Source organism: Haliaeetus leucocephalus, unplaced genomic scaffold (genome assembly GCF_000737465.1).
Source record: "Haliaeetus leucocephalus isolate CR32 unplaced genomic scaffold, Haliaeetus_leucocephalus-4.0 Scaffold848, whole genome shotgun sequence".
NCBI lineage: Eukaryota > Metazoa > Chordata > Aves > Accipitriformes > Accipitridae > Haliaeetus > Haliaeetus leucocephalus.
The window spans coordinates 10,396,378-10,420,511 of record NW_010973284.1 but is presented as its reverse complement, the minus strand read 5'-3'; the positions used below and the strand labels follow the sequence as shown (position 1 = coordinate 10,420,511).

Here is a 24,134-nt window from a genome sequence, read left to right as displayed (position 1 = left end):
TGCCGGCCCCCGGGAGGCCGCGTACCGCCGCCGAGGTGACTGGGGGAGGTTAAGCCACCTTCCAGCGAGCACCGGCCGCGACCAGCCCCAGCAGCTGCCCCCAGCCCCACCAGAAGTGCCAGCATGGCAATGCCGATCCCCCTCCCTGAAGCTGTGCAGCCGCCAGATCTCGACGGAGAGGAAGCAAACCCCGGCTCGGGGCTCATCCCTGCCAGCAGCAGGGAGGCAGTCCTGGCACAGCCAGGACCCCGTCCCCGGCACAGCCACCAGGCAAAGACCTGCCAGGCCAGAGTGTTTGTGCCCTGGCACGCAACCAGCGAGGAGAGACAGTCCTTCCTTCTGGCAGACTAGGAAAGCATCCCAAGCACCGAACCAAGACAGTACAGAAGAGACAGCTCTAGCATATGACTGCCCCAAAGGAGGGCAGCCCAGCTGCTGGAAAGGAATTACGCCCTTCCCTGGGCACCCCGGAGCGTGCTCTGGCACAGCGGCACCGGGCTGTGAGCCGGGGGCTCTGGGGAGCACTGCAGCTCCTCACACCATCAGGACCCAGCTGCTCTTAAAAGCCACTTGAAGAACCCAGCTTGGGCTCCACTTATCATCCTCCTTCCAAGACAGGCAGGTGTGCACACTGCTGGCCTGTCACAGGCATCCACGCTGCTTCTATAGTTATCCCCCCTCCAGGGGGGGTGACAGCCTCCACTAGCACCTTCCTGCCTGGTGGCAGCCCCACCCAGCCTCGCCACCTGCCAAGAGCATGTCACAACACCCATCCCGCCCATCAGGCCAGTCTCTCCAGACTCATCCCTCCACCGCTTTGGTGAGGGGCACACCACCCACCTCCTCCCACACCCCAGAACATCCCAGGTGCAGGGACACAAACGCACCCACACAAGCCTCCTCCAGCCTCTACCACTCCTGCAGGCTGTTTAGCAGGTGCCAAGCCAGCACATGGCCCCACCAGGGCAGGGCCCACCACCCCAGCAGGCAAAGCTGCAATCCCAAAGCAGATAAACCTCGCTAAGGCCTCAGCGCTCCCCTGCTCTGCGACAACCTCAGCAAACAGCGCCAAAAGCCCTTCCAGCACACACCAACAGCAAACCCCAAGCCACCACCAAGCTCAGACACCTCCCTCCTCCCAAACTCCCCCCCCAAGAATCCAAAAGGACCCCTGGGAAAGACCAGGCACCCCCAGCCCAGCCCCACCAGACAGGGCTGGACGCCGGACCCAGCACCCACCGTCCCGGCTGGGTCGGTCGGTCGGTCGGTCGGTCAGTCAGTCTTCCCCGCCCCCAACGTGTACACAGCCCGCCCGCACACACTCACCATCAACCGCACCCGCCTCTACCCGCCACCACCGCTGTCCCTGCCCTTAAATGGGGCTGCCCTACCCCCCTCGCCGCTGCCGATTGGCCTCGGGGGCTCGAGCTCCGCCCTCCAGGGCGGAGCTCGCCTCCCGAAGCCAATCGGCGCTAGCGTCGCTGCCCGCCCATTGCGTAGCCGCGCCCACGGGAGCAGCGCCTGGCGGGCCGGGGCTGCGCAGAGCCCTGACATCTTGAGGGGGGCGGTGCTGGATGTTGGGGCGGGTTTGGCTGATTTTTAGGGGCGAGGCAGCTGTCTGGGGAGACCGAGGAGGTGGATGGGCAGCAACAGGAGGGAAAAAATGGCAAATGGCTGGGAAAAGGCTGCGTGTTTGGGGAGGGTCTGGGTGGGGTGTGGAGGGTCGGCTGGCGGGTGGTGGTGAGGGCATGAGGGAAATGGCGGAAAGAGGGCCCTGGCCTTGCTCTCACACCGACCTCTGCTTTCTCTGCTGCTCGTGAGGTGGAGCCAGTCCTCTCGCAGTCCAATGCCATCTCGACATCTGTTTCAAATGGGAGTCACACTCCTCCTCCGGGTTCACGCGAGATGCCTGTCGTCCACCCCAGCAGGAGAAGCGGCAGCACGGTGGGCAGAGAGGCCCGGCAAAGCCTGGGTCATCATCTCCAGCCAAGGCACAGCATCCTGGTCACTCACAGGTGGTGACCTGACCCCCACATGCATCTTCACAAGAGTGCAGTGTCAACGGGAGGCCCTCAACTTGGATGGTTTAGATGCACTCTTCCAGTCTGACACTTTCAGGAGACAACCAACTACAGATCAATAAACAAGTGGCACATATGCTCATTTTTTTCCCAGGGACACCACAACAGGTATTGCGAGCATTTGGAAACATAGGACAGGACACCCCAGAGATGTTAAGTCTCACTGCATGCTGTTTCCAGCACCACTTCATCTTGTGTTGTCTTCACAGACTTATCAAGGCTCATCTTAAAAAGTGGCTGGGCTTTGACTCGCACTTTTCTGATCTGATCTGAAGGCAGTTTCAGAATTCGCTATTCTAATTGTGAGGAATCATCTCATTTCCAGCTTAATTTGATGCACAGCCAGTTAATATCCATTTGTTCCTGTGCCAGCGTTGTCTTTTATCTCACATAGGTCCTTGCTTTGGTATTTATGCTCCAATGTATTTGTAGACAGCAATCATCTCCCTCTCAGCCATTACATGAAAGACTAAACAAGTTTTTCCAGCATTTTCTTACTAGGCAGCCTGTCCCTGTACCTAATGCCATGGTAACTCTTCTGACCATGCTGCTGTTCAAGTTCCCTCTCCTGAAGGCGGGTGACCAGGAGTGGTCACAGACCTTGTGCTCACCTGGTGAGAATTCCCTATCTGGATACAGCTAGGGCTGCATTCGCCCTTCTCAGTCCCACTTTGCAGTGACAACTCAGAGTAATTCTATGGCCAGTTACTTCCGTAACTCCTCTTCTTCAGGTGCTTGCAGCTCAGAAAGTCCCCCAAGTGAAGTAAAGAACTGCACTCCTGGTGACTTTCATGCCTTTTTTTGGTGGTACAGCATTCTTTTACTTTCCCCTACAGTGCCAATGCACCACAACGTTCTGATTTCATCAGATTACACCTAATATTTGTGCCAGTCCTTAAGGAAATCAATTTATAATAACATCTACGAAGTACCTCAGTAGTGACCTTCTGTGTGTCCTGATATGCTCCCTTTCACCAGGCTCTGCTTTCATTTTGACCTTAACCACTCCTTCCCACATAAAATTCCTGTGCTTGTTTCTGCTCCAACATCTACCAAGGTTCCCAACTGGTCTCAAGGTTCCCAGCTGCTTCCTTGGAGTCTGCACGGGGCCTATAGCTTTACAGAAAGGTTTTTTTAACTATCAGGTTAGTCAGACATAATAGACTATATTTTATCTCACTTGCCATTTCCTGTCCATGTGCTGCATTACTCTTTAATTGAATACTATTAACATCAGACTGGCAGGCCTGCAGCTGTCTGGAACACTCTTTCTCCCTTGTTAAGTATAGGCATCAGTCTTGTCTGCTATTCTCCACTTCTTTTTCTTTTTCGTCTTCCTTTTATTTTGCACCATTACTCTATTTTTAGTTGATTTGCGGTCCAGTTCAGTGGAAATCTTGCTGTATTGTTTGTCATGAAATAAGAGATCACCAGTGGATGCCTTCACGCTCCCTACTAGATACTTTTCCACCTTGTATCCCACATCTCATAGCTTTCTCCAAGCATTCCTTCTCTCCTCAGGATCCACCCTTGCTGGCAGGCTTGTCAGGCTCTAACAATGAACCCCAAATTGCACAGCCCAGCCTCTTCCTGCTATTGGAATAAATTTCCAGGTCACTCTCTTTTCTTCTGCTGTGAATGCAGTTTCTTTCTCCTCTCTCTGAGTCCTGGACTCTACTTCCCTGTTGTGTCTGCTGTCTACATCATTATTCCTGTGCGGTATTTGCTCATTAGTTTTCCCTTGCTACCGCATCTTCTGTTTCTCTCCTTAATTCTCTAACACATCAAATATATTTTTCCATTTTATTTCTCCTTTATTAGTTGTTTTTTCTTTTCACACTTACTTGCTTTGATGGGTTACCTTTGTCTGCATGTCTGCCTTTTTTTACTTCTCATGCTCAGCAGGTGTCTGCAGTTCCTCGGTGTTCCCCCTTCCAGTCACATCCCTGACCTGCAGCAGCCTGGGCAGGAGCTCCAGCTGGCGCGAGGACCCTGGTCTGCCAGAGCACCCTGGCTGCAGGCAAGTGGATCCAGCGCAGTGCTGTCCCAGTTACAGCTGGCCCGGAGAGTGACGCAGAGTCCCCTCCTAAACCTCGGAGACGGGCCTCCAGCAAGGACTCGACTAATCTGCTGCATGTTGTGGATCTGGGTTTCTGCCTTTTGGCTTCTTTGGAAGCAGGGTAGCGTGGGCACACGTAGCAAAGAAAATCCCTCAAAAATTAGGGAGGTGAGGGTGAGGGAGACAAGGCCAGGGTGATGTGACCCGTCATGTACAGCCTGATGTTCCCAAAGTGTCTGGAGAGAGACTTCTATAAATGGATAATCTGCTGCTTCCATCTTGAGTCCTGCCTGTGCGACCTGAAGTCTGGGAGAACAGCTGTTTGCAGCCAGCCAAGCGTGTTGCTCTGACTGCAGCGTGGACTGCCAAACCAGAGATGATGTCACACACCTGCCCCAACCACTCCTGCAGCCGGCAAAGCCCTACGGGTCATTAACTCTTCACCTGCAATTCGGGAAACAACCTGGCTGTCGTGCTCTTGGTCGCAGCAGCCTGGACTGCACCAGGCTCCAGTTTGGGAGAACTTAAGCTCATTCCTCCATTGCTTATCCTGGAGAACAACACACTGTTTCCACTGTAGCTTTAGTGAGGGTCTTGCTGATCCTTCTCAACACGGAGATCCGATCAGGTGGAGGTGGGTGTGGGTCTCTGCACTGCTCCTTTCCGTTGTTCCCTCCACCAGTCCCTGTCTTCTGCTTTCTCCTTGCTTCTTGCAGCGCCAGGTGCGCCTCTCTTTCTCCTTGTTGCTCTGTCTTGGTGCAAAAAGCAGGCATGCACTAATGTAATCTGCTGAAGGCACAAAGATGGAAGCCATCATCAGTGCAGAGCATTATCAGACTATCAGATGGGAAAGTCTGGAGGACCTAAGCAATAAAAAAGGAATGAAGTTCAATTAAAGGTTATGACCTTAGAGATTAGTAATGATAATTTCTTCAGCATGTGATGACAGATGCTTGTGCAGTTTCTCAGTGTTGCACCTTTTCTGGTGCCAGCCTTGAAGAGTGGCTTAGGATCACTATGCAGCTGGGTGGGGAAAAGAGAGGGGTTTCAGCCCCTCCAGGTGCTAAGTTTCTCAGTTTTTCTGACAGAGATAGAAATTCCCCAAATCCCAGCTTTCTGGGGAACTAAAATATCTTTTTGATCATGTCTGATTTATATAGTAAGCTTATATTCTCTTAGTCACTGAATTTATAACTATGAATTTATTTTTTTTAAATACTGAAAAATTGAATCGTGAGCTTTTTATGTGGCAAAAACATTGACACTATTCAACTTGAAAAATCTAAAAGATAATAAAAAGACCAAATTAATTTAGTGAAATTAAACACATATGCACTTGGCCCTGTAATTTTTCAGTAATGTGTTTGACATAGATACCTAGCAAATTCACCTACCTTATTACACTTGGGGAGTGAAAAGACAATTTCCAGATCCTCCCATCCTTTTCTTTATAATCCTGAAAAGCCAGCGATTTTACACGTGATCAGATAAAACCACTGAATGTAAATTGGTTCTCTAATGTTGTTTAACCCTTCTCCATTTCTCCCAAGGCTGGACCCTAAAGCACTATCAACGACACATCATTGCTGCACACCTTCTCTGTGACTCCATGACAAAAAAATGACAAGTTGATTGTGCTGGCAACTGCAAAACATCCAAGAAATGCTCCTATGCCACCTCTGTCTATACTGAGAGAATAAAACAAGGCTTTCATGGCCACTAAATGTGGAGACAGATGACACTACTTGGAGCCTGAAGGACCATTAAATGCCATGATGTCAGTTTGCGATTTCAACAAATGGAGATGGGCAGATAGGCCACGCTCGACTGTGCATGCTTTGCTAAGCTCAGGCTGATGTGCTGCCTCCTTCCATGGCTGATACCAGCATTAAGTGACTCATCTTGTGCAAACTTTTGGCTGTTATTTATGCTGATTACATCATCCTGGCAGTAAAGGCCCATTACCCCACCGCTGTCAGTGTTGCCCTCTTCCTCTTCAGCCAGAAGAAATACCTTCAGTCCTGGAATCCAAAGTCCCTAGAAGCCCCTCAATTTACTAGGAAACAACTCTGGAGCCAGCAGGCATGAAATCACCCTGCTGAAATCCCTGCTGTAACATGATGCTGTAGTTTTACTTTAAAACATCACCTGGAAAAAGGCATACTGAGAGATAAAAAGGAAGGTAGAAGCATCACCTGGAAGCTTGCAGGCACCTTGGTGGTGCGCTGGAGCACAGATGCTTTGATGGTAGACTTTGACCCTGGTGTTTTTAATTGCTGGACTTTGCCTGCCAGCTGGGGTGGGCAGCACGCATGACTGCAGTTTCTTGCCAGGATGAGAATTCCTGATAGCTGCATAAAAGCCAGCAAGCTCTCCAGTGTGAGCCCTGACACCCACCCTCTGCAGGCTGGCAACATCACCCCAGCAATGCGTGACACACTGGGGTCCTCCACAGACATGCCAGAAGTCTCAGCCCACTCTGGACCTGCTAAAGCATCCCCATTTGTTTCTCTAACCTGTAGGATAACATTATGGAATAACCGTGCTTGTTCCAAATCCACCCAAATCCTGGGTGGGGAACAGGCAGCAGAGCCATGGCCAGAGCAAGGCACCAGAGGAGACAAAAAGCCTGGAGAAGCCCGCTCTTCAGTGTCTCCGCATGGCAGCAGGCACAGCAGGGCCAGCTCAAGGCCCAGAATGGAGTGGTGGGAGGCTGGAAAGGGTCAGGAGGTTTAGGGACTTCAACACATGCAGCACAACAGGAGTCTTCAGTCACTAGCGCAAGCATTTGTGACTGTCCACATGCAGCATGCCATGGCAGAAGACCACTGCAGCTCTGTGAGCTGTGTCTCTGGTAGGGACCTGAAAACTGCCCCTTCTCAGGGAGCTTTCAAGGCTGTCTCATGGGCACATGGTCCTGAAGAGAGAAAATGTAGGTGATGGAAAAGCCCTGGTCCTGCTCATCCCCAGAATCTCCCTTTCCATCTGAAGCCATTTCATTTCATCTCCGTGATTTAGAGCCCACAGGAGTTGATCGGCTCTGGCAACTTGTCCCAGACTGCCTGGAGCCTGAGAGAGCAGCTTGGCAAAGCCAGGTGACTTCTCCATCCCCAGCAGGCAGTTGAGATTACAGTCAGATTTGGTGACTTGACAACAACATGCCACGCTCCATAGCTGCATCCCAGGATGGCCCTCCTAATGTGTGGTGCAGCAGCGCCATACACCTCCATGGAGCAAACAAAGCCAGAAGAAAAACCCCTCCTAAATGCTCAAGGCTTTGCTGGCGACTTTCCTGGGGAGGCTTTGCCTTGACCTGAAGTGTCCACAGAGTCGTGAGCAGAGGCTGCCCAGGCCAGGCGTCCCAGGTGCTGCACCCCAGCCGTGGGGCAGCGAGGCAGTGGGCAGGCGCTGCTGCAAGCTGTCAGGCGTCAGGCAGAGCACGCTGCTGGTCGCTCTGCAGGGACTAAGCCACAGAAAGGACATTGTCAGAGCAGAGGATTGTTCTGGGAGAACAGGCCGCACAAAGAGGGATTGTTTTGCTGTGAAATGAGGCCGTGTTTTAGCTCCAGCCGGGGCTGGGCTTTGCCTGCCTGTCCAGGCTGCAGGCTGGCAGGGGACACTGCCTGCTCCCCAGTGGCTGCCTGGTATCTTCTCTGCTTCTGAGCTTCTCCACTGGCGCAGTCAGCAGCACAGTGCATGCCCTGAGACCCACGGTGGGTGGGGAGGAAAAGGAAATTGAGGGATAAAAGAACTCGTGGCAGGTTCTGCTGTGGGCTCCCACACCTGCCTGGCAGATCCAAGGGGCATGGGGGCAGGGGAAAGCAGCAGTGGGGCAGCTCCCATGGTGAGGGGCTGCAGTGTTTCTCCCAGATAGCCAGGAGCAACCATCCCCCCTTGAATGGACAGATATAACCAGAAGGGAAACAGAGATATGCAGTAAACTGCTCTAAGATAGTGGGAAGAGAATGTAGTGGCCTCCTTTCTGCAAATACTCACCTCTCCAAAAGGTGTTGTGGATGGTGAACATCACAAGCCTCCTTGGATGCCCCCATGCCTGCACTGTGTATGTGTACAAGCATCTTGCACTCGAGCTCCAGCAAGACACAAAAAGCATAGGAGAGGGAGCTGCGTGCTCAAAATGTGGGTTGGAGCATTCCTATTAATGCCTATTTTTTTTATTCCCTATGTGAGTGAATACAAACAGTCAAGAGCGACGATGGGCGCACCCACAGAGGCTTTTTGTGAGTCATTCCTGGCTTGGCAGCTGCTGTGGGGCTTCAGCAGCCCAGGGCTGCAGGTCCTGCTGCCCAGCTCCTCCTGCCCGCAGACCCATGCTGCCCAGCTCCCTGCCCAGCCCTGAGCTCTGCAGCATGGGGCTGCACATGATGTGTGCTCCCCCAGAGCCCCATGCAATTGAGTCACGACCTGGTGCATTGTTCAGCTCACTGGAGCAAAACAGGCTGCACTACAATGATGATGATGATGACTGTGGCTGTTTCTATCACTGCGGTGCCCATGGGAACCTGAATATAAAAAAACGAGACAGCCAAAATTATGGCTTTTTGGCCCCACTTACGCAGAATGCATTTCTCAAGGGGCATACAAACCGGTCCTGTATTAGCTACTGCCATTAGCTCTTTAGGCAGTGCATTGAAGTCCCGCCACGCTGCTGCAATAGAGCAGGAGACAAGAGCCATCTCTTCCATCCTACACAGCAGGACCCTGACTTCAGTACTGCATCAGTACCAAAAATAAACTTCACGTAAACATCCACTGCACGCTTCAAAGCCCAGTTCCCGCAGGAGCAGCACACATCCATGCTGCACGCCAGCACAGGCAGAGCCCAGGAATGGCACATGACAGTGGGAGACAGACACGTCCCACCAAGGCCACCTGGCAATAGGCGTAGAAGGGGGAGGCCTGGGTTCAGAAGAGGACATCCTAGGAAATGCTGGAGCTTTAAAATAACACCCACAGACAGCAATGATGCCCCTTTGGCCCAAAGCATGGCCAGCAAACACTCAATGAAAAAAATAATGCAGAAGTACCCTAGGGCACAGTCTTTACTCAGAGGAAAGGAGCTGCCATGCCAAGCGGGACCTTAGCACCACTGCTAATTCAGCGCAGAAACTGCTTGGACACGATGGTAGCCAAGGGAGAAGTCTTGTGGCAAGCAGGTAAATCAGTGACAGAATCTGAGCTGCAGTGACAAGATAGTCGCTGCAGGAACCACAGTTCTTGATCCCCTGACTTTGGAAAATACACGTCTCAGTCAGAAAAATACATGCAGTAATTTCCTTTCGTTAAAAAAAACACACACACACCAAAAAAAAGACAACAAAAGCTCCTTCAGAGGAGCCAGCCAGCACACTTTGCATTACTCTTATGTGCTTCCTCATGTACAGGGTTACCCCTGAGCAAATTGCAGAAGGTTTTCATTAATTTCTAAGGGCAGGTTTCCACCCAGGCAATTTTCATGGATCCAGCCAGAGAGCTGCAGTATCATAAGGACAATAAATAAACCGTGGAGTCACATCAGCCTGAACTATTTTTATGGCATATATTACAAATACATCCAAACATCCCATCTCTTGAGCGTGTACTTTTACTACCACAGCATCTACGTGAGGTACAAAGTGGTAACATTTCACTTCTAAGATAGATGAAGATTTATTGCACTCGGTTGGAAGGAGGAGCTCCATGGGATTTTTCCAAAGCGCCTGTATATTCATTTGTAGGCACCAGTTGTCACATAGACATGCTCTGGCTCTCCTGGGGCCACCAAGCTCTTTGGGGGACCCCAGGGGAAAACAGAGAGCCAACCTGGGGTTTCTGCTTCCACCACTCGGCCATTTTCCCTCCATTTGTGCCTTTGACTTTCAAGCAGTTTCTGAGCTTTTCAATGACCGGTTCAGAGGCATGTTTTGCTGCTGTTTCCATGTGTTTGTCTATCCTCTGTGAGCTGCAGGTGATGCTGCTTTGGGAGCTATGCAGATGCAAAACTTGGCCTGCTGCCTTTTGGCAGCACACACTCCATTATGTTGCTTCTTAGCATAAAAAAGTGCTCAGGGTCCCTCAACCGAACCATCAGAAGACTTCTCCTTTGGTCCAAGACGTTTCTGTCAGAAAGGTCATAGCAGGAGAATGGAAACCAGGCCCCGAGTCCATGCCGAGACCCTGCCTTCCTGCCTTAGTTGCGGAGGGCTGCCTTCCACTCTTAGTACGGAGAGTGGAGAACTGCAGAAGTTCCCCTCCCTCAGCTGTCCCCCTGATCTTTTCAGTCACGTCTCCCCTCACACCTTATGTACTAGACCTCCACTGTAAAGGCTTAATGACACCCACTTAAAAGATCTGTAGGTTAAACAAACAAACAAAACTGGGTTTTGGTGGTTGTTTTTTTTAAACAAAAGAAGACACCTGCATGCACATCTCTGCTTGGGGATGGGGCAAGAGAACAAACATGCGGCAGATGTTAGTCGTGCTGATCAGTCAATGCAGAGAGATACAGGGAAGTGGTGGCACCACACTGAGCTTCATGGCTTCCAGAGGCAAACTGGCCCACGGCAGCAGTAGGACAGGCTGTGGGCACCACCCAGCACAGCTGGATGCATGATACAGGCTGGGAACGGTGGGACTGCAGATAGCGGGGCAGGAAGGAAAGGCAATAAATATCTTGCTCCTGCATTTGGGAGGAAGCCAGATGAAGCATTCCTGTCACGAGGGTGAAACGCTTTCCACTCTAACAGTAACTCGGGAAGATGTTAAACAACAGTTGCATACGGCAGTGTTAAGAACTCAGCAGTCTGGATATCCTGCACCTCAAAATTAAAAAAAACCCAAACAACCTGTATTTAAAAATTTGTTTTTAAAAATCCAAACAATTAACACTGACATTCAGTAAGACGAGGAAGCCTGGAGAAGCTCCAGAGAACAAGCAAGCTGATGTTATGCCAAAAAGTAAACAGGATGGCCTTGTAAACAGGTGTGTCTGCTCGACAGTCATCCCATGCAAAATAATGACTGAAAAATATGCGATCGTATCAATAAAGACTGAAAGCAGAGAAATATAAATACCAATCATCAGGGATTACAGACAAAAAAACGTGCCAAACTAACATGATAATTTTTGTGGCACTGTATACTCTTAAATATCGGAGAGCGACCTGGCCAAGTGTGAGGCAGCAGAGGAGATGCTCCCCAGGGAATTGCCACCGAGGGTGTGTTTCTAGCAGGGACTGCTAGATAGTGTAAACCTGATGACCTGGATGGAAACGAAGTCGTGATGAGTAAAGCATGCTGTCCTGGGAGCTGGGGGCATGTCAGTGATCTGGAGACTTTGGGATCCCTGGGGCAGCAGGGCCACGCAGCAAAAGGTGTCCATCCTCTGCACTAGATGCAGAGGACCTGGGGGGGATGCGGGGACTTGGGGGGCCAGAATAAACCAGTGCCGATGCTCTCCATCACACTCCCGCGCCCGAGCTGGGGACCAGACAGCCTAGCAGCGCCTGCTGTGCTGAGGCTGAGCCTCCTCTCTGCCGAAATTATCCTGGGATTGGACAAGGCAGGGAAAAAACCCTTGAGGGCTCAGCATGGCAGCACATCCCATGCTTGCAGGGAGTGTGCGCTTCCCCGATCGCCTGCTTGGCCCCTGCTGTGGCGGGGCACAGACAGAGCCTTTGCTCTGACCCAGCAGGGCTGTGCTTTTATTCTGACACAGTGCACCGGGAATGGTTAACCTGTTGGACTTGCAGGCCATGGTGACAAGCAGTGGACCATGAATTTCCACAGTGACAGGGTAAAAGGCCTGTTCCTGTTCCCTGTTTAAACATTCAAGCACTGGCAGCGACTGGATAAGAAGTTAAAGTTGCTCTGCATTTGAAATTCCCATTCCCACAATTAGAATAGTGTGTCCTAGTCCAGTGTCCCAAAGGACACAAATGCATAAGATTTGGACGAGAGCCAAGAAGTGGAAAATGGAAAATATGCCTTAAAGGAAAAGGGACTTTCATCAGTTCAGTTTATCGTAAAAAAGGATCAGGAAAGCTTGGTCGTAATATCCGACTCCTCTCTCTGAGACTAACAACTCAGGGGCTCACTCCCTGGCTGAGAAGATCCAGCAACTTGAAGGGAATTAAAGAAATGCAGCCTCAATATCAGGTGCAGTAGGAAAATTAACCTTTAGAACAATCTACCAGCCACTGTAGTAGAGACACAGCAGTTCAAGATCAACTGTTTTCCTAACTACAGTGCTCTAATTTACACAAGAACTAATTCAGGGCAGCCTGTGTCATGCAGGAAGTTACGCTGGCGAGCCTAGCTGGCCACCCCAGCTCTATAATCTATGGAAAAAAACCCTGCCTGTATTTCCCTTCCTCCCGTCCAAGTGTGTGAAAGGTCTGGCCTGCCCCACTGGGTGTGTTTTCAGGAGAGCCAGGTTAGCTGGGTAGCAGGCAGCCATGCTCCGCCTGCGTCCCAGGCTGCCTGAATCACCCCTGCCAGCCGCTGGCCCCAGTGCTCCCTGCACTGAGACATTTTAGCTTTATAAGGAAGGCAGTGTGGGGGGACGAAGTTGAAGCAGCATCTTAGAGCTGAGGCTCCATGGATGATGAGTGCCAGGGATCTGACACATGTTCCTCTGACAGTTTTCTGCCTTCCTTCCCAACCAAAGCAGGGACATGAGACAGAGCAGGGAACAGCTGTCCCCATGGTGCAGCCCATCACAGGGCATAGCCCTGGAGGCTCTGACTCTCCTGCCATCAGGCTCCAGGCATTGCACAAAACCCTCACAGTGGAGCCAGCAGCATGCCCCTGCCTTCACACCAGCTCCCTGCTCCCAAGAGAGCCAGGAGCTCTACGTTCATTAGGAGCAAAAAGCAATCCCATCAGTCTGGCTGGGCTGGTGCCATTGCAGACACGTCACTGGGCTCATTCATAGTGGAGCAGCTTTGCTTATCGTATAAGCTGCTTGTGCATCCAGATCAACTTTCTACTTCCCAGCTCAGTGCTTTTCAAGGTCCTGCACATCAAAATTGGTCAATAACAGCCCTAGTCACAGCTTTATGGAAGGTTTTGTTTTGGGAGAACGGCCCACGGCCTCCACAAATAAGCTGGATCTGATTAGTTCAGAGGCAAGCAGTGCAGCAGCAGCTGCAGGCTGTATCTGCTGAGTGGAGATTTCCTCACCCATAAGATTGCTGACAGATGCTGTTGAGTAAAATACAGTGCTGGCTTTCACCGCAAGTCAAAAGGGAAGTCCAGGCAAGAGCAGCAAGAAGCACAACAGTTGTCTTTAGGATAGTGCTGTATGTACTGACATGCTCGGTGGCATGCGTCCCCACCCTTTATTCTCAGAGGAATCTTTCATTAGGCAGATTGTTATTGTTACAGCTCAAGGGCAGAATGTAGAACAGGGATGGCTTCATAACTCCCAGTTCCAAAAAGAAATGGGCCAGACCTCAAAGCCTAGCCAATTCAGAAGTGCCATGGTCCTGAGCAGACTGAAATACCTCTCTGAAGTGACAAATTAATCCTGAAGTAGCTAAGAAACTTGATAGGAAACACAGAAGCAGAGAACTATGGAAGTGAAATCAGATCCAGCTGGGATTTGCAGCAGCATCAGAATGCAAAAGCTCTGTGCTTCTGGTCCTGAAATGCTGCCTTCTTGCTGTGGGCCTTGTAATAGTCTTTCCCAGTATTTTGCTTTCTGGGAAATAGTCATAATGGGTTTACAATGAACAAGATGTTTACTGCTTATGTTTGTACCCTGCTGACTCATTTTATAACAGCTCTTTAAGCATAAGCCTACAGCTCCAGCACTCAGCCTCCAACATTTTCTGTGTATTTTAGATTGGAGTGCTCTGTAGCCTTACCCAAAGGGAAATGAGAGTCCTTATGATCCGAGAGATGGACACCAGTGTCTCAGTGTGCATAGCAAGGTCTTTATTCAACAAGAGGGAGTAAAGAAAGAACATCCCAAGTGAACAAGCAGAAACAAGGAGCAGAGTGCTCCATGCAGTTCTTCAGGTTCTGTATCAGGAAAAGGTAGTTGTCCTCCAGGCCAGACCTGAAGAAGATGGGATCAATAACAGAAGCACAGTCCTCTGCTCTGACTGAACAGAGAAGTACTTGTGTCCAGGAGACATGGCCACTAGCAGCTCCACACAGCCACACAGCACTAAATAAAACACAGGGAAGAGCCTCATAACCCCTATCTCCCTAGATACGGTGTGCGGATATGTGAAGGGGCTTGGAAATCCTAGAAGGAATCCAGGTATGGTGGCTGCAGCAGGAACAATGCTGGTAACTGCTGTTCCCTGGGTCTCATTCATCTCAGCTCATCTCTGATATGGATGCATTGAGGCAGATTTGATGTTTGTTTTTATGCCACTTGGCATTTTTCCTGAAGAGAGAAAAAAGAAAAAGCAGTGCAAAATTGGCTATATGAGAGGTCATTTGCTCAGGAGCATGCAAGACTCACAACAGCCCTGTCTGGGCTTTTTCTGTTCCACTCCAGGTACCACACTAGGCTTACCTGCTACAGCATCTTCCAGCTTCTGACCCCACACAATCAATTTCTTCTACAAATTGGCATTTCTCTCTGTTGAGAAATCTCCTTGACGGTTCCTGTGTCCCCCTGCTATCCCCTCAAATTCTATCCTTGTTCTATCTTAAACAAGACCTACTCTTTGTCAGGAGGCTCCTACAGGAGTATGGGACTTGTTCAATCTCACAGAAGTTGCTGGCAGCAGCACTCACAGAAGTACCCAGACTGATTTCCACTTCCATTTCAGAGAGGCAAACACAAGAGCCTGTATCCCCTTCCATGTAGCATTATTTATAGTCAGAGTGTACATTTCAGTTACTAAGCCTCTCTCAGATCCCTTAATTTCTCTTAACTACATCCACCTCTTGGGCGTTATTACTCTTTGCTGATAGCAATCACACATGGGAGTGAGTTCAAAGACACTGTACTAGCAGCTTACAATAAGTGTACAGTGCTAGACAAAACTAAGATGATCAGAAAAAAACAAAAAGACAGTGATTAAAGAGCAGCACAGAGGGATATTCAAAGAACACTCCTTCAGAAAGTGGAATGTGTGTTCAAATTAGACAGAAAAAAAGGACAGCTTCTGAAAATTAAAACTGTAGTGCAGCAGGACAAGAAAAGATTTTATGAGCAAATGGCTAAAAGAATAAAGATTATTAAACTTTCTCAAACATATCCAAAATGGGTCATTGCCTGCAATGAATTGACAGGCAATCTGATATCACTTCAGTGCTAACAATCAGTAGACAAATACAGTTAGACATTACTCCAAAAGGAAGAGTGAATAGGACTGTATGGTTCACCCACATTTGGAATAATGTGAGTGGTTCTAGTGTTCCCAGTCTTGAAAACAAACAGAAAAGGTGCAGGTAAGAGTGACGAGGGTGATCCAAGATATCTTGTAATTTTCACACAAAGACATATTAAACAGAATAGGACTCATTAGCTAGGGGAAAAAAAAAAATGGACAAAGGGAGGAGGACATGACAGACTTCCAGAAAATGAAAACTAGTATGGGGAAAGTAACTGAGGAATGACCATTTGCCGTTTCTCACAACATGGCTAAAAAGGAAACATGCAATAAAATTACCAGGCAAAAGATTTAAACATAAAAAGGAAATTTTTTTAAGCAAAACATGCAATAAAGCTGTGGGACATACTGCCATAGGTGTTGTAGAAATCAAAATTGTAATTCAGAAAGGAACTGCAGAAATTGATGGCTGCTATACCCACTGGTCTCAAACCAAACTCTGGCTTAAAATCCCTAAACAACAACTGCTGTCAGGATATACTTTGTTCCTATATTCTTTTAGCCTCACCAATGGGCACCACCAAAAGCAGGACAGTGGGACTGACCTTTGGTGAAACCCAGTAGAGCTGCTCTTATCAAAAGGGAACTTCCCAGTAACACAGGCTGGACAAGTGCTCTTGCTACCAGCGCACGCTCCTTGATGTACAGAAGTGACTGTCCTCCCATGCTGGAGACAGTGTTTGTGGGCATGCAGCCAGAAATCACAGGGGCCTTCTTTGTTTCCAAATCACAGTGGAAATGACTTTCTCTTACATAAATACATAATTAATTTAGGATTAATATTGTTGCTCAAGTTCATTTCTGAACAACAGTCATTATACAGGCAAGAAAACACCAATTAGGATATCCGATACCCAAAATCTCAATTAACGTGAACATAGGAATGACAGTACAGGGTTAGGCCTGTAGGTCCCTGAGGCCAAACCCATTCCTGAGAGCAGAGGACACTTAAGGAGGAATACCAGAACAGGGCAAGCCTGCAGTGATACCTCTGCAGAATGCCCCCTCTGCTTCTAACACATTAAGGCTTAGGGACTTGGGAGTCAGAGCTGGTATCTTCAGGATTAGCTGTTGACTGATTTTTCATCCAGAAATTTACCTACTTACTTACTTTTCCATCTCATATAAACTTTATCTACCTATCACACCCTTGGCAGTGTGCTCTACAGTGTAATTATTTAGTATCCAGAAAAGTATCTCCCTTTTGTTCTGAATCTACAAGCCAATATTTTCATTGGTGCACTTTCATCGATCCTTCTGTATCATGGGAAACAATGAACAATCATTCCCCTCTCACCTGCTGTATACAATTTGGGATTTTATAGGCTTCCATACTTTCTTTGCCCTACCCTAAAGCTACCCCCAGTAGCAGAGAAGAGATCAGAACTGCACATAATGTTGCAGCTGTGGGTGCCCAATGGATTTATACAATGGCCTAATGACATCCTCTGTTTCTCTGTTCCTTTTCTAGTATTTTTGCCTCAACTGAAAATCCAATTAATGTCTTTACAGAACTACCGTATCATGTATCTATTTCCCTAATAGAACTTTTCCACTTTTTTACCTACCTACAACTTAAATTGACAACAAAACCCCGAGCATAGATCCCTCCAAAACTACACTGTGATCTCCCTCTATATTGATTCCTATGTTCACTAAGTCTATTATTAAAACGGTATTGCAGTGTGAGTTAAGAAGCTGAAGCTGGATGGCTGGGGTCCATTTCTAACTTTGAGCCCATTTTAAGCAGGTACTACTCCACTGTTACAACCTGACTCATGTTATTAAGGCCAGAAAGGAATGTCTTACTCAATTATATCTAAAGGGTGGCTGGGGAAGAATCTCTACATCGGCATTTGTCTTTCTTGCTCCCTGCATTTCAATTGCTCTCCAATATGCAACTTATTTACCTGGCTGTCCTGCTTGTGCCATCTGCACTCCTGCCAGCATTGGCTGCTGCTGAGCTGGTGCACCTGACATTGGGACCTGCTGCATGCCTGAAGCACCTGCAATGATGGCACCAGCTCCGGGTTGGCCTGACTGGACAGATCCTCCAGAGCCAGGAGGTCTCCGGTTTGACAGTCCTTTCCCAAAGGCCACAGCTGCTACCAGCGCATTGGTATCTGCAGGGTTGAAAGTCTGCTTGTTCTGTCGTAAACCTGTAGAAAAAGAAGTGATTTTGGAGCATTTTAGCAATCAAATCTAAAAAGTAGCATAGCTGGTCCTGAATTTACTTTTCTGCTATTTTGGTGCAGGTAATAGAGATCAGTTTCTAACAAGCTGTCCTACAAGAGTCTCAGCAGGGTCAAAGAAGCTGCAAAATCCAGGGATGGTGGTGATCCAAGAGCTTCTCCACTGAGAGCAGGGCATATACTGCTCAGGGGAGGATAGAGGGAGCCAACTCCTCCATGCCAAAGAGAATGTTCCCACTAAAGGCTCTTCCAAGCTGAATCCTATGGCAGGTAACAAGCACTGTGTTTTAGATAAACAATGGCAACATCCCCTTTTGGAGGCTTATGAGCAGCATGGTGTCTGCAAGTTCTTCTACCACACACCTGCCCAGTTATATTATTAATCCCGGAAACCAGACAGAACCTGTGCTTGGGTCCTTGCTTACACTATCTGTGTCAAAGATGACAAGAAAACCCCCAAAACCCCACAACCTTTGAGAGTTGTGCATAGCACTCCCAGGAATAGTGAACAGCTGATGGCAGAGACCAATAAAATAAGGATGTCCAGCATCAGAGTCAGAACCTGAAAAGGTTGACCATGAGTCTGAAGCAGCCATCATCTAGAGGACATCACACAAAAGCCTGCCAACAAACATGTTGTGGACTCATTCAGAACATAGCTAAGGGGCTTCCCATTCACTGCCACTGCATTTTCACTGCTATTTTTATTAATCCAAGTTGACTGGGATGTTTTCTTGGTACATACTTACCAGCTCCTTGAAGGGGGATATGGCAAAGGGTTGGAATGACCTTCCTGCCATGCATAGGTCACACAAGCAGAACATATCATACCCACAGGACTCTTTTTCAAATTAGGGGCTCCAGGACAGCCAATCTTGCATCTTCTGGAATGCTTTCGTCTGTGCTGCTCATCTGCATTTCCCATGCTTCAGGCTCTCTGATTTACCTATTTTGCCACTACTCTCTCAAGCCTGCTGCTTGGACTTTGTACCCCACTTCTACCTCAGTGACGTACCTCCACTTTCAGATTCACGCTCCTCCTTACTGATTTTCTCCAGCAGATTTGAGCACATTTTGTTCAGACTTTGGATCTGCTTCTGCAAAATGAAAACTATCAGAAACCACCAGGATACCTCCAACTCAGTACAAGTCAGCAAGGTAAATGAACAAGCTTTCTCTTCCCAGGGTCTGTGTAACCAAACATAAGCATTTTGGTAGCAGAGCCTAGAGAGCTCAGTGCTAATGCATGCAGGAGGGTACTATGGGGCTGGGATAGCCTTTGCCTTTCTCTGCCTGATCTGATGTCACCTCCTGTGAACAGCCAGCAGGCTGGATACCCTTGGTTTGTGGAACTGTGGAGGAAGCCAAACCTCAGCTAGGGGCAGCTGGAGAAATCTCAGACAGAAAAGGACACAGCAAAAAAGAAAACTGTCAGATGGAAGGGTGAAGGAAGCAGAGTTAAAGGGCATCTTGTACCCTAGGACTAAGAGGCAGAAGTATCAAACTCTTCTTCACCTACCTGTGCCACATCAGGGCTAATGCGAGCTGCATCTGTGATCAGCTGCTTCTCCTGCTCCTCTACCTCAGGGTCAGGCTTAGTTCGAAGATGGTCAGGCACTACCTCATGGCTGAACACTGGCACACGTCCCTCTGTCTGCCGCTGCAATAGTGGGACAAGCCATACTCAGAGCCCTCTCCTCCAGCCCAGCACTCAGACAGCTCCAGACCAGAGCACAGGCCATGGTGCTGGAACAAGGCTAGTAGCAGGCTGTGAGGAAACCTTGATCTGGGGAGCATTAGGAAGTTTCAACAATTTGTCTAAGAATTTGCACTGTGCCTGTTTAGTCAGAGAAACCCATGGGGGTCTACAGTGCAATCCTACCAGCATGGCCATGATCAGTTAAAATATTTTCTCACTCAAGCAGAGAATAAATGTTGCTAGTGCATGCTGGAGGCTCTGTAACACAAACCATGTTGGTCAGATGACAAACAGTGCACATCTAGATGCAGGTATCTGACAGAAACAGCACAGCTACAGCAGAGAATACCAGGAGCTTGCAAGGAGACCTCCCAGTTACACAAGACACTGTATCTTTCAGCCCCAACATCATGAAAATAACATATTTATGAACAGGAACACCTCCTGTAAAGTGTATCCAGTGCAAGTGTTTGTAGGTGAAAGCCCCCCAGCAAAGCAGCTCCCAGGCAGAGCTACTCATCACCTTTTCTTTCTCTACGCCCAGAGCTGAGGAACGCCAAACACAAGGAATGGCAAGCTGGAGCAGATACACAAGCACTTTCCGATACTCCAGGGCCAACACTCAGAGGGGAGGGAAGTTTCTTACCATGATCTCCTCATCGCGGTCTGGAGACAGCACTAGGGGTATGATAACCTGGTTTCGCAACAGTGGGGTCTTCTCATGTTTTAGCACTTTATTCAAGGTGTTCAGCTGCCCTGAGAGCAATGCAAAGCTGTCCAGAACTGAAGGCCTGGGAAAGCAAATCATAGAATCATTTAGGTTGGAAAAGACCTTCAAGATCATCGAGTCCAACCATCATCCATGCCCACTAAACCATGTTCGGGAGTACCCTGTCTACTCGCTTTTTGAATACCTCCAGGGATGGTGACTCAACCACTTCCCTGGGCAGCCTATTCCAATGTCTGACAACCCTCTCAGTAAAGAAATTTTTCCTAATATCTAACCTAAATCTCCCTTGCTGCAACTTGAGGCCATAATAAAGAGGACAGAACATGGAAAGGGATGACACAGATGGCTTTTACCTATTCTTCACTCAGATGGCTGAGAAGTGAGGAAATAGCACTATTACCCCTCAAATCAGTCTAGTCCAGACAGTAAGCAGTAAAACCTAGGGCTGAATGTGCAGGTGTGGACAAATCCCAGTCCCTACTGCAAATAGCTCAAGGACATTACAAGCAGTACCACTGGAAGTGGCAGTTGTTTGGGACTTCAGTAACATACACAGATGCAGTGCTTTCCTTATCACTAACTCTCCCAGTGCAATTCTAGAGCAAGGTCTGAGAAACAGTTTAACTCCTAAGTAGTACAGCCAGGAGAGGCAATATTTACAGCTTGGCTATCCAGACTAAGCAATAACAAAGAAAAATAACTGATAATCTTGTCAAGGAGGTCCCCTTCAACTTCCTCTCTCTGGGGGATTCATCACCTCTGCTGTCTTCTGCAACATTAACTATAAATGCTAACTGCCTGTGAAGCTTTGCTGCAGTGGCAGACACTGCCTAAGATATTGTACAGTTTATTAAGCTGTGTAACATCTTTATGCTCCATCAGGAAGAGAATGCCACCTTGCAAGTCTCTCAAACTGTCTGGTAAAACATGCAGAACCAGCAAAACATGAGCCCAGTTTATACCAGAGCCAGAAAAAGCCAGAAAGGTCAAGAAATGCAGAAAGAACCATTGCTCATTTTACGGTGTATGTGGGTGTCTAAGATACTTTGTCCAAGAAGCTTCCAGTCACTGCAGATGCAAGTCTAGTGGATTTCACCTGTTTTTCTGGTGGAAGATGTGTAGCGGTTCCTCCAGCAGAAATGTGAAAAGCAAATTTAAACCTACTGACAATAGGCTAATGTTTTTTATTTATATTTTGTGGTCATTTGAGCCGAGTCTGGAAGAGCTTCAGCAGTGATTGACAGTGCCCCCAGCTCTGTGAGACACCTTACCATGTGAGTCGGTCATACTCATTCTCCAGCTTGTAGATGAAACTGACCAAGGAGTTCTTCAGGTCAGCCACCTGACTGATGAGCGCCTCCAGGGTCAGCTCCAACTGCTTCTCCTCTCTCTAAAAAAAGGCAAGACAGACAAGGGATGAGGACAAAGCTTACATCCATGGCCTAAAGACTCCAGTTTCTGCCGTTCACCTCGTTTTTTACTTTCTTCCTGCCCAAGTGCGACTTCCAGCTGCTAAAGAAACTGGCAGCTCCTATTCTACTTGTGCCTTACCAGCTGTGGGAGACCCTGCGTGACAGAGACCACACATACCAACACATGCACACATTACTTCCTGCCTTTTGCTCTGGATTACATTGTTTAAATTACCTTTTCCACTGACATCCTTGGGTAAGGGAGGATGGTGACAGACAAAGTGTCAGGACAGGGACTCTGTTGCCAAAGACATGAAGGCATACCCTTGACTCTTGCAAAAACCCTCTAGAATCTTATCTCTTCTAACTTATTAATTGTAGAGTATTGCGCAAAATATAATTAAAGTCCCAACCCTAATGAACTGCTCATGTAAGTTGAGAACTGGACAATAATAATCCATGAGGAGGGTGGGACGAAGCAATCAAATAACAGAAAGGGAATGCTGATTGGGAAAGCAGATAAAGTGACTCAGGCTTATGGCACGCTTGCTATTGGGTTGTTTGTTCTGTTTAAATACACTGGACCAGTGTGAGTTTCACCGGAGAGATTATCAGGTATCTTCCATGTTCACGAGAACACAAGATTATTCTATTTTATTTATAGTCTGACAATACTATAAAGACTTTTTTTAGTAATCACTGATCAGACTTCACTTCACTTAACCACTTTAGAAGAAACGGATGAGTCAACTTTGTTAAAATTTCATCCCCAGTCCATGGAGGGCATTCACAGAGCGGATTGCTGGGTGTTCCACCTCGAGATAAAAGCACTCTCCTCCACGTTGTGATGGGACTAGTCAGTTCCTGTGCAATTACGAAATGAGTCTACAACTGTTTGTGTGCACTGTGTTTGTGCAAGAAGATTAACTAAAGACTCTATTACAAGTTGGGCTGGTAGCCAGTGTTTTACTTCAGGGTTGCCAGGCATATGCACCCAATGACAATTCACCTGGCCCATTGCCTGTGCTTATCCAAGAAGTCCTCAAGAGGATGAATGAAATCCTATTGCACACGCATTGCTCTTGCGGCAGCAGCGTACTCCAAGCCTCCTTCGTAGGCTCTCTCCAAAGCCATTAAATGCTGGAAGCAGATGTAGGCACTGCAAAGCATGCATGCAATAAGACCGACCGGTGTTTCCAAGGAATGCTGTGCCTCTCACAGGCATATGCTATATTCAAGCAGTGTTTTAAGGAGTTAGCAATACTAAATTGCCCCGAGGTAGTAGAGATAGGGCTTATGGGAAGGGTTGCTGAAGAACCTCCTGATATGGAGCAACTGTGAGGTAAAGGTGAAATTCAGAGTGGGTAAATGTAAAGCAACGCACATGGCAAAACAATGGGAAAAAAAAAACCCAAACAATCCTGACTTTCTGTACACAATGACATTCTCTGAGCTGATAACGTTATCACTCACAAACAAGATCTCGGGATTATCTGAGGGTAACCCATGAAAACATCTGCCCAAGGCTGAAGAAGCAGTCAAGGAAGTAAAAGTGGTGATAGGATTTATTAGGAAAGCAACAGAAAACTAAGCATCATTATGTCATCGTATAAGTGCACGTCTCATTTGCATCTCAAATATTATTTGTCACTCTTGTCCCCTCAACTGAAAATGGCTACAGTAGGAATATGTCCAAATAAAGGCAACAAGGATGATCAAGAATATTCATCAGTTCCATAGACGCAGCAGTTAAAAACAGAATAGAGACCAGTATGTGTGAGTGGTTGAAACAAGGAAAGACAATATAACAAGCCCTACAGACGAGGAACTGCAGCACAATCCATTTTCACTTTCTTTTCTGGTAGGACAACCGTGAGACTTGCATGAAGCCAGCAGGTAGTGGTTTCAAACAAACCAAAGGAGGTGGATCTTTACAGCCCATTAACCTGTCATTAACCTCTGCAACTCTTTTCCATTGGACATCACAGATGCTAAAAATTCACAGCGCTTCAAGAAGTAGCTAGATCCTTCTTCCATCAATGAAAATTCAAGACTACTAAACACAAGGGATGGGCTAGCAATAGTTTATACAAAACGACATCAGTAGCTTATTTTGCTCTCACAACTTCTTTTGGGCATGGGCTTCTCGGCTAGTAGCAAAGCCAGGCTGCCGGGTGGGCAGACCTTTGGTTTGACGACTCTTACCAAGGGCTGCAGCAAGGGCTGAGAGGGAGAGGCGCAGATACCCCTACACACGCTCACCCTACAGCCCTGCAGCAAGGGGAGGTTGTTGCAGAGGAAAGCATCGCACCAGCTGCTCGAGGACGAGCTGGGTCTCCCACCTAGGCCGCTTCAGCCCGGGGTGGGTTTGCCCCCTGGGGAGCAGACAGGAATCACCGCCGCAGCCGGCGGGGGGATGGCCGCTTGGAGGCCGCAGCCGCCGCCAGGGCCGGGCCAAAGGCGGCAGCAGCGCTGGCCACCGCCTCAGGCGGTGCGAGCCCAGTGGAGCTCGGGGCGTCCGTGGCAGGAGGCACCGAACCGCAGGGCCCGGCCACGGAGCGGCCCCGCAGGCCGCGCTGGCCTCCCGCCCGCGGCAAGGCCCCG

The 24,134-nt window shown here is 48.5% G+C and overlaps 2 protein-coding genes across 5 annotated transcripts in view; both read right to left on the bottom strand.

Moving 5' to 3' along the window:
* The window catches only part of ELOVL1 (ELOVL fatty acid elongase 1), a 14,607-nt gene extending 13,266 nt beyond the window's left edge, over window positions 1-1,341 (bottom strand). The window contains exon 1 of one of the 2 annotated variants that reach the window (XM_010582516.1): window positions 1,327-1,341. The gene's annotated coding sequence lies outside the window, so the exon portion shown is untranslated. Of the gene's footprint in view, window positions 1-1,239; window positions 1,269-1,326 lie in introns of those variants that run through there. The other variant, XM_010582517.1, reaches the window with a different exon arrangement.
* Window positions 1,342-13,176: 11,835 nt separating this feature from the next.
* Window positions 13,177-23,975, bottom strand: MED8 (mediator complex subunit 8). Of its 3 annotated transcripts, XR_775321.1 has the most exons (8): window positions 22,540-23,975; window positions 21,390-21,508; window positions 20,035-20,179; window positions 19,209-19,349; window positions 18,705-18,786; window positions 17,408-17,656; window positions 16,043-16,245; window positions 14,515-14,539 (listed from the first exon to the last, which is right to left on the bottom strand). XR_775321.1 is itself a non-coding variant. In XM_010582513.1 (7 exons), exons 1-7 carry the CDS (start codon window positions 22,546-22,548, stop codon window positions 14,475-14,477), a joined length of 810 nt encoding a protein of 269 aa, XP_010580815.1. In that variant the 5' UTR covers window positions 22,549-23,975; the 3' UTR covers window positions 13,177-14,474. The 3 variants fall into 3 exon arrangements, 2 of the variants coding, with proteins under 2 accessions (XP_010580815.1, XP_010580817.1); XM_010582513.1 differs by lacking the exon at window positions 16,043-16,245 and having other exon boundaries at window positions 13,177-14,539; XM_010582515.1 differs by lacking the exon at window positions 14,515-14,539 and having other exon boundaries at window positions 14,553-16,245.
* Between the last annotated feature and the right edge of the window lie 159 nt (window positions 23,976-24,134).

Coding starts and splice junctions, on each gene's coding strand:
- MED8 (XM_010582513.1), bottom strand. Junction 20,180..21,389: donor GAGTATGACCGACTCACATG/GTAAGGTGTCTC, acceptor TTGCTTTCCCAG/GCCTTCAGTTCTGGACAGCT. Junction 14,540..17,407: donor GGCACAAGCAGGACAGCCAG/GTAAATAAGTTG, acceptor TTCTCTCTTCAG/GAAAAATGCCAAGTGGCATA.